General features: G+C 49.1%; 6 protein-coding genes across 6 annotated transcripts; 4 read left to right on the top strand and 2 right to left on the bottom strand.

Annotated features, from left to right (window-relative positions):
* Window positions 1-187: 187 nt before the first annotated feature.
* Window positions 188-2694, top strand: N7525_007788 (aldo/keto reductase; the record flags this gene model as incomplete). Its single annotated transcript, XM_002568200.2, has 2 exons — window positions 188-953; window positions 998-2694. The coding sequence occupies 2 exons, from the start codon at window positions 188-190 to the stop codon at window positions 2692-2694; spliced, it is 2463 nt and encodes an 820-aa protein (XP_002568246.2).
* A 930-nt stretch (window positions 2695-3624) lies between these two features.
* N7525_007787 (glycosyltransferase family 34 protein) lies at window positions 3625-4720 on the bottom strand (the record flags this gene model as incomplete). Its single annotated transcript, XM_002568199.1, has 2 exons — window positions 3625-4321; window positions 4371-4720. 2 exons carry the CDS (start codon window positions 4718-4720, stop codon window positions 3625-3627), a joined length of 1047 nt encoding a protein of 348 aa, XP_002568245.1.
* Window positions 4721-5632: 912 nt separating this feature from the next.
* N7525_007786 (protein PET117) lies at window positions 5633-5958 on the bottom strand (the record flags this gene model as incomplete). Its single annotated transcript, XM_002568198.1, has 2 exons — window positions 5633-5806; window positions 5863-5958. 2 exons carry the CDS (start codon window positions 5956-5958, stop codon window positions 5633-5635), a joined length of 270 nt encoding a protein of 89 aa, XP_002568244.1.
* Window positions 5959-6232: 274 nt separating this feature from the next.
* N7525_007785 (uncharacterized protein) lies at window positions 6233-6898 on the top strand (the record flags this gene model as incomplete). Its single annotated transcript, XM_061214202.1, has 6 exons — window positions 6233-6235; window positions 6287-6325; window positions 6383-6416; window positions 6486-6494; window positions 6559-6659; window positions 6731-6898. The coding sequence occupies 6 exons, from the start codon at window positions 6233-6235 to the stop codon at window positions 6896-6898; spliced, it is 354 nt and encodes a 117-aa protein (XP_061068633.1).
* A 781-nt stretch (window positions 6899-7679) lies between these two features.
* Window positions 7680-9179, top strand: N7525_007784 (triglyceride lipase; the record flags this gene model as incomplete). Its single annotated transcript, XM_061214201.1, has 10 exons — window positions 7680-7878; window positions 7939-8179; window positions 8241-8250; window positions 8300-8301; window positions 8360-8448; window positions 8499-8537; window positions 8597-8726; window positions 8776-9012; window positions 9063-9097; window positions 9154-9179. 10 exons carry the CDS (start codon window positions 7680-7682, stop codon window positions 9177-9179), a joined length of 1008 nt encoding a protein of 335 aa, XP_061068632.1.
* Window positions 9180-9868: 689 nt separating this feature from the next.
* N7525_007783 (arrestin (or S-antigen), N-terminal domain protein) lies at window positions 9869-11925 on the top strand (the record flags this gene model as incomplete). Its single annotated transcript, XM_002568195.1, has 5 exons — window positions 9869-10081; window positions 10158-10271; window positions 10321-10533; window positions 10588-11157; window positions 11212-11925. The coding sequence occupies 5 exons, from the start codon at window positions 9869-9871 to the stop codon at window positions 11923-11925; spliced, it is 1824 nt and encodes a 607-aa protein (XP_002568241.1).
* Between the last annotated feature and the right edge of the window lie 390 nt (window positions 11926-12315).

The following is a 12315-nucleotide window of genomic DNA, read 5'->3' as shown; positions in this document are numbered from 1 at the left end:
ATAGAAAAAGAAGAATAATCCTGACCTCCGACAGCCGATCAGCTCGATCAGCAGTCTGGGGAAGCAGCGGAGACTTCGCCGACGCGCGCATCGGGGAAATTCCGACAGGCGCTGATATCTTACGCCGATACGCCCACTCACCCAAACTAGCAGGAGACAGAGAACAAGACAAGGTAGTCAATGGAAAATGGCAGAACAGATTCTACGATTGGACGAGGTCCAGCAGCGCCTTCCCCCTCCAGTCCCTAGCACGGATCTAGAAACCCAAGTTGCGAACAGCGACGACCTGCCTGTCCTCGTCGTGCTGGACGACGACCCCACAGGCACACAGACATGCCACGGCATTAACGTGCTAACAGTCTGGGACGAGGAGATCCTCACGCGTGAATTCCAGCAATGCAACCGGGGTTTCTTCATCCTGACTAACTCGCGCGCCCTACCTACTCCCGAAGCGCGCGGGTTAATCAGGGAAATTTGCACGGCCGTGAAGCACGCGGCGGCTAAATTGCAACGAGCCTTCGAGATCGTCCTCAGAGGCGACTCGACACTGCGTGGTCACTTCCCTGATGAGCCGGAGGCTGCAGAGGACGTGATCGGTGCAGTAGACGGCTGGATCCTGGCCCCGTTCTTTCGACAGGGCGGCCGCTTGACTATCGATGATGTCCACTACGTTGCTGATCCGGAAGAAAATTTGATTCCAGCTGCCCAGACGCCGTTCGCGAAGGATGCGACGTTTGGCTACGCGAATTCGAATCTGAGGAAGTATGTTGTGGAGAAATCTGGCGGGTCTATTGCAGAGGACCGCGTGCATTCCATTTCGCTGGAGGATATCCGCACAGGCGGGCCTGAGGCTGTTTCGAAGAAGTTGCTTAGCCTTAGAAAGAGGAGCGTTATTGTAGTGAATGCCGTAGTTGATACGGATATGGAGGTCTTCGTTCTGGGGCTGCTAGCTGGTGAGTGCATCCCCTCATTCAGAGAGTGATACTAACCCGGACAGCGAAATCACAAGGGAGGACATATCTATATCGAACGGGTGCTGCATTTGTATCAACAAGACTGGGCATCGCGCAAATTCCTCCTTTAATACCCAAATCACTCGGTCTCAGCACCCACGCATCCCAACCAGGCGGGCTCATCCTAGCAGGCTCTTACGTGCCCAAGACGACCGAGCAACTGCAATCTCTAATTGACGGCCGAGGACCGAGCCTCGAGGTTATCGTCCTTAAAGTGGAAGGTCTGCTGAAAAGCCCTGAAGACGCAGACCGAGCAGCTCTCGACACAGCAGACAAAGCAGGACAATTGATTCTCAGCGGACGAGACGTACTCGTAATGACGAGCCGCGATCTCATCACTGGCAAGGATGGTGTCTCTAGTTTGAAGATAGGCAGCACTGTTGCAGCTGTCCTGGTGTTGTTCCTGCGCCTCCTTGTCCCGCGGCCGCGCTACATCACAGCCAAAGGCGGGATCACATCTTCAGACGCAGCGTGCAAAGGGCTGCGCATGCGAAGAGCACATATCCTGGGTCAGGCTGCGTCGGGTGTTCCCCTGTGGCGATGCGACGAGCCGACGTCCAAGTTCTCAGGTATTCCATACGTCGTGTTCCCGGGGAATGTTGGAGAAGTCAACACACTACGAGACCTCGTCACATCGTGGGCCAAAGAAGCAAAGCCGCGGATGGAATACCAGCGACTAGGCACGAGCTCTCTCAAGGTATCGAGAGTCATCCTTGGCTGCATGGCATTCGGCAACCCCTCCTGGGAGGGAAGTCCGTGGGTGCTCCCAGAAGAAGAGGCACTGCCCCTACTCAAAAAGGCATACGACTGCGGAATCAACACATGGGATACGGCAGATACATATTCGAACGGGCTTTCCGAGGTAATAGTCGGCAAAGCACTACGGGAATACTCCATCCCACGAGAGAAGGTTGTCATCTTAACAAAACTTTACTACCCAGTCATGGAAATAACCTCAAACGCACGACCAAACCCTGCCGTCAATGACGGAACCCTGGTTAATCAAATGGGCCTAAGCAGAAAGCACATCTTTGAAGCGGTCGACGCCTCGCTGAAACGACTAGGAACAACGTACATCGATGTCCTGCAATTACACCGGGTAGACGAGACCGTGCGCTCTAATCCCGCGGAAGTCATGAAAGCCCTGCACGACCTCGTCCAGGCAGGGAAAGTGCATTACCTCGGCGCGTCCAGCATGCATTGCTGGCAGCTTGCTAGGTTACATTACACGGCAAAGATGAACGGGTGGACAGGGTTTACGAGTATGCAGAACCTATATAACCTGTTATACCGGGAGGAGGAGCGAGATGTAAATCCGTTCTGTGATGTTGAGGGGATTGGATTGATTCCTTGGAGTCCCCTGGCTCGTGGATTACTTGCACGGCCGTCTAATGTCCAGACGGAGCGGTCGAAGAGGGACGCGAAGACGGCGAAGTGGTTCGCTGGGGATCAGAATGAGAAAATCATTGGGAGGGTCCAGCAGATTGCGGAAAGTAAGGGTTGCTCTATGAGCGCTGTGGCTATGGCGTGGCTGCTGCATAAGGGCTCTTGTCCAATTGTCGGACTGAACAGTTTGGAGAGAATTGAAGCTGCAACGGAGGCATTTGGTATACATCTTGCAAAGGAGGAGGTGAAACTACTGGAGGAACCTTATCAAGCTTTGGCAGTGCAGGCTATTTGAGCTGTTAGCATTTATAGGTGATGGATAGAATTTACATTACATATTCGTGTGGTAAGACTTGCAATATCAGCATTAATAGCGATTTGGGCAAAATAGTCATAGCCAACTATACTGCCACAATAAAGTGGCTAAAGGGCTATATAAAGAGGGGATCGTTCCAAGGTTAGTACCCTCACTTAGGAACAAATATGAAAACTGACCATTCCTCTCATAAGCAGCAATCGCCCCATCAAATGCCCTCTCAATGTCATCCACAATCTCCGGTGCAACTCTCACCTCGAAATCAGCCAGCTTGGGCACAATTGATCCGAGAAAGCGGACGTATCCCTCTTCAACTGAAGGAAGCTCGCAAGAACAACCACCCAGCCCCAAAGGTCTCATTCTTGTCACTAATCCACTTCAATGACAACTCGATCTCAGGCTTCAGGCTTATGAGTGCAAGTCCGACCTGCAATGAGCCATCGCTAAAGGTCTCACGAACTCCCCAACACACCAGGTAGTCGCGACCTCAGGGTACCTATTTGCCTCTGTGCAAGGGAAGAATTTTGGCAATATTATGTTGAAAAACAGAGGGCTGGCTGGCTTACTCGATTGAAAATTCGCTGCGTATTAGCCGATTTAGTATGTAAGTCTCGGCCTCTTGGGCTGCACAGAGAATGCTGAGTTTCGCGATGGACATAATGGTGCGGAGGATTCCCGGACGGACTTGCGTTATTTGAGGAAATACCTGAATTTGGATGAAAAGGGCCGTGAAGTTCTAGAAAGGTCGTCTTCTGATTAAGGCGGAGGAATAGAAAAACTGATGTTTGGGCAGAGTGAACTTGGAAGAGAATTTCTCAAATCGATATAGATCTTGAAATATGTTATCCAATGAAACGTTTTGAACGAGCGCATAACGAAGTGTACCTCCCACATCCATTGCAACAAAGCCTATGTCATTCCGATCAACGCATTAAGGTCCTCGAGCCTCTGCTGTACAAGCTCCATATGGTCTGAGCTCTCACGCAATGCCTCCTTGAGTGCACCGACTGCCTCCTTGGTATTTCCAGACACTGCCCCCCCAGACTGCAGTTTATTCTCCGCAGACTTGATACTTTCCTTGGCACTTCTAATCTGTGACCAGTACGTTGTGGTCTTGTTAATATACCCAGTCTCCTCAAGAGGCAAGTTCCACTCATGAGGAGTCGTCTCGACAATGTTCAACCATTTGGCCATGTGTGGCCATCGGCGCTCCTCCAGACCCGGAAAGTGCACGAGCAGATCTCCCCTTTTGCCTTCATAGGCCCAGTCCCATTCATATGTGTTGATCCATGGCCGTGGCAGGTAGGAGACCCCATCTGCGTAGCCCTCTCCGCTTGGACCCCCCGTCGTCTTGTTGAGCACACGTCTCATGCCTTCCTGGTCAGCAGATCGACCAAGATCAGTCTGAGGAAGATAAAGAGGGTAGCCCATTGTCTCGGTAAGGAAACTGATCATCCAAGGGTGGACATGGAGAAACATGATTCCCGTGTTGAGCCCGTTTTGGTCCTGGGTTGCCACCAGGTGGATATCTTTCAGGTCTGATGGCGGAAGAAATATTTCCACGGGTATATCGTTATTTAATATAATCGAGTCTGCATCTACCCACCTGCAAGAGTCAGTATTTCCCAGTCACATGGACAGAAGAAAAGACATACATCAACCATTCTTTTCTCTCCCCGGCTGGCTTGGTTAATTCGCTGATGACCAAGGATAGCAGATAGCTCGGCTTATTCCAAAATCCGACCGAAATATCCTGCCGCAGGATATGCATGGGGTAGCCCCATCGTTTCCCGTGGCGTTCATGGCTTGCGAGCGCTCTTTCGTACATGTGGTTCGTCTCTCCGTATAGCATGGACACTTTGGCGACTCTTTGCAACTTGTTGTTGGGGGTATCATCTGATTGGGAAATAGGGAAGGTTCCGTAAGATTTGGTTGTAATCCAAAAAACACATATTACTGATAGAACCATCAGGATAATGTGCAAGGGCCGTTGCTTGAATGCCATTGATGAAATCATGGCCGCTATCACACGTAGGTGCCGGGATTTTCATGGTAGATGGAAAGATGAAAATAAATCCTTCCTCGAGATTAAGATAATACTATTGCTAAATGTAAAGTTGAAGTGTTTGATTGGAGGCTTGTGGGTTGTATGAATTCGTACATCCGGATTGGGAATGCCGTTTTCGGAAATTCAACCACATCCAACCTTGGAACCCATAGGAGTAAAGCCTAGTTAACTTAAGTTTAGTTATAAATAGATCTTAGATTAACCGCTGTAAGGAAAAGCCCATTCGTTCTAGAACCCATAAAGGTGAGCTGTGTTGCGCACGGGTACATTCTGGTGTAGATTGATGATAAGAAGCGATGTGGTCAAGTCTTCAAAGGAACATTCCTCTGCGGTTCAAAACAGTGCAATGTAGACGAAAACTAGACCCGCACCGGATTAATTATATAGTTAAGAACGTTTAATCGTAACGGTAGGTATAGGCTGCATGGCTCTAGTACATTCAATGTTGTATAGGCCAAAAAGATCATAACAGGACTCAACTCCAATTATTGTCGCTGTAGCAGCGTATATCTCATTAGACCGTAAGCTCCACTTGGGATCATACCTAGGTAGAAACGAAATTAATTATTAATGGAAACTGCAGCCCTACAGCATTGACTATGAGATACCGGCCGCAACAAACTGGTAGAGAGACGATTTCATATTATATAGTACAGATGAGGGTATATTTTGTATACACCACGTGTTTCTAATATTTGTACAACATCACGTATGTAAACAACTTTAACTCCTTGCTCCCATGCATTATCGACCTGGCCGCCGTTGAATTCATCGGTATAGCCAGAGCGCATATCGTGAACTGGATCGCGCAAAACAATGCAGCATAATATCCAGAACCAAATACTTGCATTATGACCCCGGACTTGTGCTTTGACTGGTTGTATTTGGGTCGCCGGTGGTGCTGTGTACCGTCTGGAGCTTGAGATACTCCTGCTCGAGAGCCTTTTGCATTTCGAACTCGGCTTGGCGTTCTAGTCGGACACGCTGCTTTTCCATATCACGTTCGACTCCTTTATGCATGGCCTGACATCCAGCAAAGTAAGTATATGCTAGAAATAGAGAATCGAAGCTTAACATACCGCTCTATCCGCCTCTTGTGCCCAGTGGACAAACCAGACAATACCCATTGTGCCGAGGCCAGTGGCTGCCAATGTAAACTTTGATGCGCGAGACATGGCAAGGGTAAGTGAGAGCACGGCTCAACACAGAGGTTCAGCAGATAATGGTCACAAATAATATTTTGACTTGTCAGGTCATCAAAACGAAGTCTGGGATTATCAGTTTATCGATCACCGGGCGGCGTTTGGTGGCAGAACCCCCACCGCTCTGGGGGACGATGCGTGGCTCCGATCGACCTGGGCTCGGAGCTCTAGACTCGCCGTTTAATCGTCCTTGTCCAGCCTTATTATCCCTCTACTCTATATCCAAAGCTAGAGATCCATAGCAAATATGGTGGGCAATCTATCACGGAATTGGTGACCAGCTGCTAACGATGAACAACAGTCGGCTCAGAACTCCGCGGGCATTCAGACCCTCCTCGATGTAGGTCTTGCTTGTATGTTAATCGCAGCGTCGAGATACTAACCACGCGACTGTCAGGCTGAGAGAGAGGCCCAGAAGATTGTGCAGAAAGGTAAGTCCAACTTATGCTTACCCCTCATCGCTGCCTATCACAGACACTAATACGTCACATTTCATTTAGCCAGAGAGTGTACGCAATACGAACTTACCTGTCGCCATTTGCTCCCTCGGACTAATGACTCGAAATTATACAGACCGTACCCAGCGGATAAGAGACGCCAAATCAGAGGCCCAGAAGGAAATCGAGGAATACAAGAACCAGAAGGAAGAGGAGTACAAGAAGTTCGAGGGCGAGGTGAGATACAGCTCCTGAATGGCTCTTACAACAAGAGCTATATATAGTGCTAAGCTGACCTGTCTCGCTAGCACTCAAGCGGATACAAGGTATCCGAGGCGGAGGCCGACAAGGAAGCCGAGGTCAAGCTCCAGGAGATCAAGGATGCCGGCAAGAAGCAGGGCGACAAGGTGGTCGCAGACCTCATTCGTGTGACGACCGACGTCAAGCCCGAGCCGTCTGAGAAAATCAAGGCATAATGTAGATATTCCGGGTTATCGTTTCTTTCCTCGCGTGAATGCGATTGCGTGTCTATTCGTCGATATCCAATTGTCGGACAATATCAATTTCTTTTCCGTTTAACCCTGGGTATATGACGTGGATGGAGTCTTGCTAACTTGTGTTGGCATACATATGTCGTATTCCTATCCTATGGTGTTGTTGTAGGTCTGTCTTTGATCTAGGCGTTTCCATCTGCGGCAAGTCTGAGTATCGATCATCACATCACAAAACTGGTATTTGTTCTTATTGATCTGGCTTTTTCTGAGATATTTGGAGGGTTGGATGGTTAAGCGGACTTCAAATATATCACCAGCCTACTAAGCCAGACAGCGCACCCCTGATATCCATGTCTATTCTTACTCGACACCAGGGGGCGGCAACCACAGGCGCAGAATGATTCAATGTGTTGTCTTGAACCCCTGGGCAGATATCAGTCTCATCCCTGCTAATGAATCTCAGCGCAACGAGTTATTGTTTGGTGAATGGCCTCGCGTTTGAAATTTGGCTATCAGTAGAGCTTGGAATGTTTGACTATTGGTTTGAAATATTCTTGCGCAAAAAAAGACGCGCATCATAGCGTATTGGCCCTGGGAGAGTTAGTTGGGTGCACGTTTCTTTCCTTTATGTAGACTAGCACGCTCTGCTAGAAGAAGACTGGGGTTATAGTTCGTGCTGGCCTGAGGCATAAACCGTGTTGTCCTGTTGCGTCATTCCGCCCTGGATCTCATTCGACAACCTATCTGCGGACGACGCAGAACAATGAAATATGCAATTGTTACGCCGAATGCACTCAAACGGTCTTCAATAGTCTGCCACTCCTACGGCCAGACCGTATGTCACTCTAACAACAGGTGGTATCACGGGTCCCCCCGCAGACCCCGACCAAGTCTCGATCCGCGACTAGAGGACCACGGCAAAGTAATTGTCGATGAGTATTCAATCATTCGTGATAAATATGGTTGGTTTCTTTCGACTAGGATAGATAGTGCCCAGTGAGCAATTGCTGACTCGCCATTAGCTGCACCAAAATACCCTGTTGTTCTCGCCCATGGCTTGCTTGGATTTGATGAACTGCGCCTTGCTGGCCCATATCTCCCCGGTGTTCAGTACTGGCGTGGGATTAAAGAGACCCTGACGGCGCGCGGTGTTGAAGTTATCACGGCAACAGTGCCCCCGTCGAGCTCTATTGAAGCACGGGCTGAACAATTGGCCCGAAGCATTGAGGCCGAGGCTCGAGGGAAAGATGTTAATATTATTGCGTATGTTACCTTCATTTGTTAGCTACGCATTATCGACATATTCTGACTGATTCTTATATAGGCATAGCATGGTGGGACCCCTCGATCATTGTGATAGAGTTAACGCTTATCTGTCATTAGGGGTGAGACATAACAAGAGCATCACACTATTCAGTGCAAGCTAATTAATGACTTGCAAAGTGGGCTTGATTCACGATATATGATTAGCCACATACGACCTGAAGAGTTCAAAGTCTTGTCACTAACCACTATCGCATCTCCGCACCGAGGTCAGGCACAGCGTAGCTTCTCATTCGCCTTCCTGCTAACTGTATAGCAGGTTCATCTGTGGCGGACTATGTACTTGATCAAATTGGAGGTCCGTCACTATACACTCGCTTACTGAGAACTCGGAAGATAACATTTACTTCTGTGCAGCCGATCGCCTACCTCAGATCTATTATGCCCTTAATCGACTAAGTGTCGAGACAGGTGCATTCGCTCAACTAACAAGGAAATACATGACCGAGACCTTCAACCCCAATACCCCAGATGTGGATGATGTCAGGTAAGCGCCACGTATACTCTCCACTTTACGCCCTGCTCACATTCCCCAGATATTTCTCCTATGGAGCAGCAGTGGAGCCAAGTATATGGTCTGCCTTTCGGCTTTCACACCGAGTACTTGCAGAGATCGAAGGACCCAATGATGGCCTAGTTAGCGTTTCTAGTAGCCGATGGGGAGGCGATGCAGGATACAAAGGAACCCTCATGGGCGTCAGCCATCTGGACCTGATCAACTGGAGCAACCGGCTTAAATGGCTAGTCGGGGAGGTAACAGGCAACAAACGAAAGTCAGTTGATTGCAAATTGCACTTCGCGAATTATGCTGATATTCATGCAGGTTTAATGCCATTGCATTCTACTTGGACATCGCAGGTATGTGTTACGGTCTGATTGGGTTACTTGAGACTAACGGGCTGCATGTGCACTAGACATGTTGGCAAAGGAGGGACTTTGAGAAAGTAGAGTTAGATATATTTGGATTTCCCTCAGCCCTGTTGTGGCTGCATTGCCGTGATCCCGTTTCGGGTTTGATATGGAAATTCTGGTGCCTGGAGTGGAAGTTCCCGGTATTTTCCTATTCTGGCCAACTATGTACATATTTTTGTACAGTCAAACAGTCAAACCAATGTAAATCTGTCAATATAACAGATGATTGAATTCAAGGAAATCAATTAATCGATTTGACGGTCCAAGTATGCAGCGATGGAGGAGTGTACAAATAGTACAACCGTTCGACTTATACGGAGTAGTTTCCGGATATTAGCGGAATGATGCCCTTTGTCTTAGAAATGTGGCTGTGATGTGATTGAGGCGCAGCATATACGCCTAATTCGACCTTCTAGCCTTTAATCTTGCAAAAGTCCTTGATCATACTGGGCGAGTCTGTGGCATTTGTATATTGCTTGGCAATCAGTTGATCTACGAACGCCCGAAACGTCATTCCGGGATCCTTCACATATAATCCGTATTTCCCCCATCTCACGGCCCCCACAACATCTCTTCACGTCGAGCCGTACGTTATTTGCATCTTCCGAGAACTTGATAATTGGTGCATTATTTTCCAGCGACCGCATTTCTCCATTTCACCCTTCGAACGCCGCCACCAACCGAAGAGAGAGCCCCGCCAGGGCCCGGGCGCCCGCCATGTCCGCAAATATCGTCTTGGATAGCCGCCACACCCATTACACAAATCTGGACTTCCTGAAGGGCAAGGTTGTGCTCCAGCTACCGGCAGAAGCAGCCATCGGGGCCATTCAGGTCAAATTGGAGTGCGAGAGCCGCACTCGTCTATCCGGTCCCAAGAATCCCCAAAATGTGCACTCGGACAAAAAGCGAACGGAGCTTGAGGTTCACAAGGTGAGAGAATTTGTTTTGTCGTATCTATCGGCGCGATAAAATATTGGCTGGAGCATTGGTTAACCAACGAATGCAGATCTTATACAAGGTTGCTACCGTCTTCCCGACACCAGGTGTGATGCAGAATGGGTCCCCTGCGCCAGCATATACCTTTGCCGCAGGGTCATATGAGTACCCTTTCGAATTCAAGGTAAAGAGTCTAGTCTATGAGTACTAGGACACAACTAACGCTCTACTAGTTCCCCTTCAATAATTCATGCAGCACCACCAACAGCATGCTTACCAATCTAAACTTCTCTGGGTTGAAAGTCGAGGTAGCTAAAGACACCAACCGACACGTCAGAAAGACTCTCCCGCCATCTTTAAGCGGGTTCCCAGGTGTAGCAGATATCAAATACTTCGTCAAGGCCACAGTCATCCGGCCGCAGTTCTACAAAGAAAATATCAGATCGGTAAGTGATATGCCCCGATAATATGCTACTGCCGCACTCGCTAATTGATTTCAGATTGTCCCTCTGAACTTCCTTCCAATTGAACCGCCAAGAGTCGGGAATCCCAACGAGGAAACCTACGCCAGGCGGCAACACCAATTCTCAAAAATCCAGGCTGCGTCTAAGAAAAAGAGCCTATTCTCACGCGGATCTTCTTCACTCAAAGAGCCATACACGGAGCCTCCTCGGGTGTCTGTTGATGCTCGGCTCCCGAACCCCTCTATTCTCACTTGCAACGAACCCGTCCCCCTCCGTCTCCTCGCTAAAAAGCTGACCGAGGGTCCTGACGTAATATTCCTTCAGATGTTGCAGGTGGAACTAATATCCTACACGAAAATTCTGGCCCATGACCTCAACCGCACTGAAAGCGGCTCGTGGGTCATCATGAGCCGCAGCAATATGAATATCCCGTTGGGCAAGCCAGGGGATCCCGTAGGCACTGATTGGGCTATTGATCCAAAGCTGTGGAATCGGCATCCATTACCTAATTCGGTGGCACCATCTTTTGAAACATGTAACATTCAAAGATCTTACGAGCTGGAGATTCGAGTGGGCTTGACTCATGGAAATGCCCGGGAAATGCAGGTATGCTGAAACCACTAACACTTAAAAGTTGTCTCTTGGCTGACCATGGCATAGCCTCAACTTATCGTTCTTCCCCTACGAATGCCAGTCAGAGTATTCTCAGGAATCGCTCCACCACAGGCCCTCCTGGATGCAATGGCCGCTGCATCCCTTCAGCCATCACCATCCTCTAAAGTGAAACCCCAGCCCAGCTTGCCAACAGAAATAGGAAGCAACCGACCACCCATGCCACCAAGGCCAACAGGCGAGCCTGTACCTGTCAATTCCGGTGATGTATATGACGACGCACCACCCAGCTACGAGGATGCCATGGGAGACCACCTGAGTCCACTGGACGGACCACGTCGCGAGTATCACCCACCAGATGCCTCGTCACCAAGTACAGTAGAATTTGGAGCTGATTCCAAGTCCGCAGCCCTACCGGGTAAGGCGCTTGAGGATGGGCCCGCCGCAGAAGGATCCTCGGCCCCTCGTCGCCGAGGCAATCGTGCTTCCACGGAGTCCTTCGACATGCTACCTACCACACCGCCGGAATCCCAATCTGGATCACCTCCTGCATCCCCCGTGAGACGTCCGGGGAGCATGATGAAATTCCCACGGAACAACGTTGATGAAGAAAGCCCGCCGCAATATGAACCTGTTGCGGGGAATCAGCTGAACGTTCCCCAAGCTATGCAACACCAGCGTTCGCGAAGTAATCTTCGTCCAATGAACTTAGGTGTTCCTAATCGGAAGCCTGTGCCACGAAATCCAAATCGGGCTCAATAGGTTGTTTGGTTTCACTAATTTGGTCATATTCTCCTCTTTCACGCTCAGTGTCCGGGTTTGAAATTAATTGGAGCTTCATGGCACTCTGCCGGTGATTATTCCAGCAATAATGGCACTACGCATCAAAGCAACTACTTTGTTTCTACCATCAAACTCGATACCCGATCAAATTTCAGTGTTGAAAGTGTTCCTAAGGCTATTGTCTTGCTCAGGAAATTTATAGGTCTATGGAGGCGTTAATGTCCAAGGAATCTGCAATTTAGCCCACGTAGTGTAGCGCCCGTTCAAGGCAGTTTGTTTATATTCGATCCGAAGAATGAGCCATATTCCATGAAGCCGATAGTGCACATCAAGTCAATATCAGAATGGGGAAAAGGCAAGTTTATGGAA

This window comes from Penicillium rubens, assembly GCF_028828025.1.
Source record: "Penicillium rubens strain IBT 27055 chromosome Unknown utg000003l_segment0_segment0, whole genome shotgun sequence".
Classification (NCBI taxonomy): domain Eukaryota; kingdom Fungi; phylum Ascomycota; class Eurotiomycetes; order Eurotiales; family Aspergillaceae; genus Penicillium; species Penicillium rubens.
This window is presented reverse-complemented; position numbering and strand designations above follow the sequence as displayed.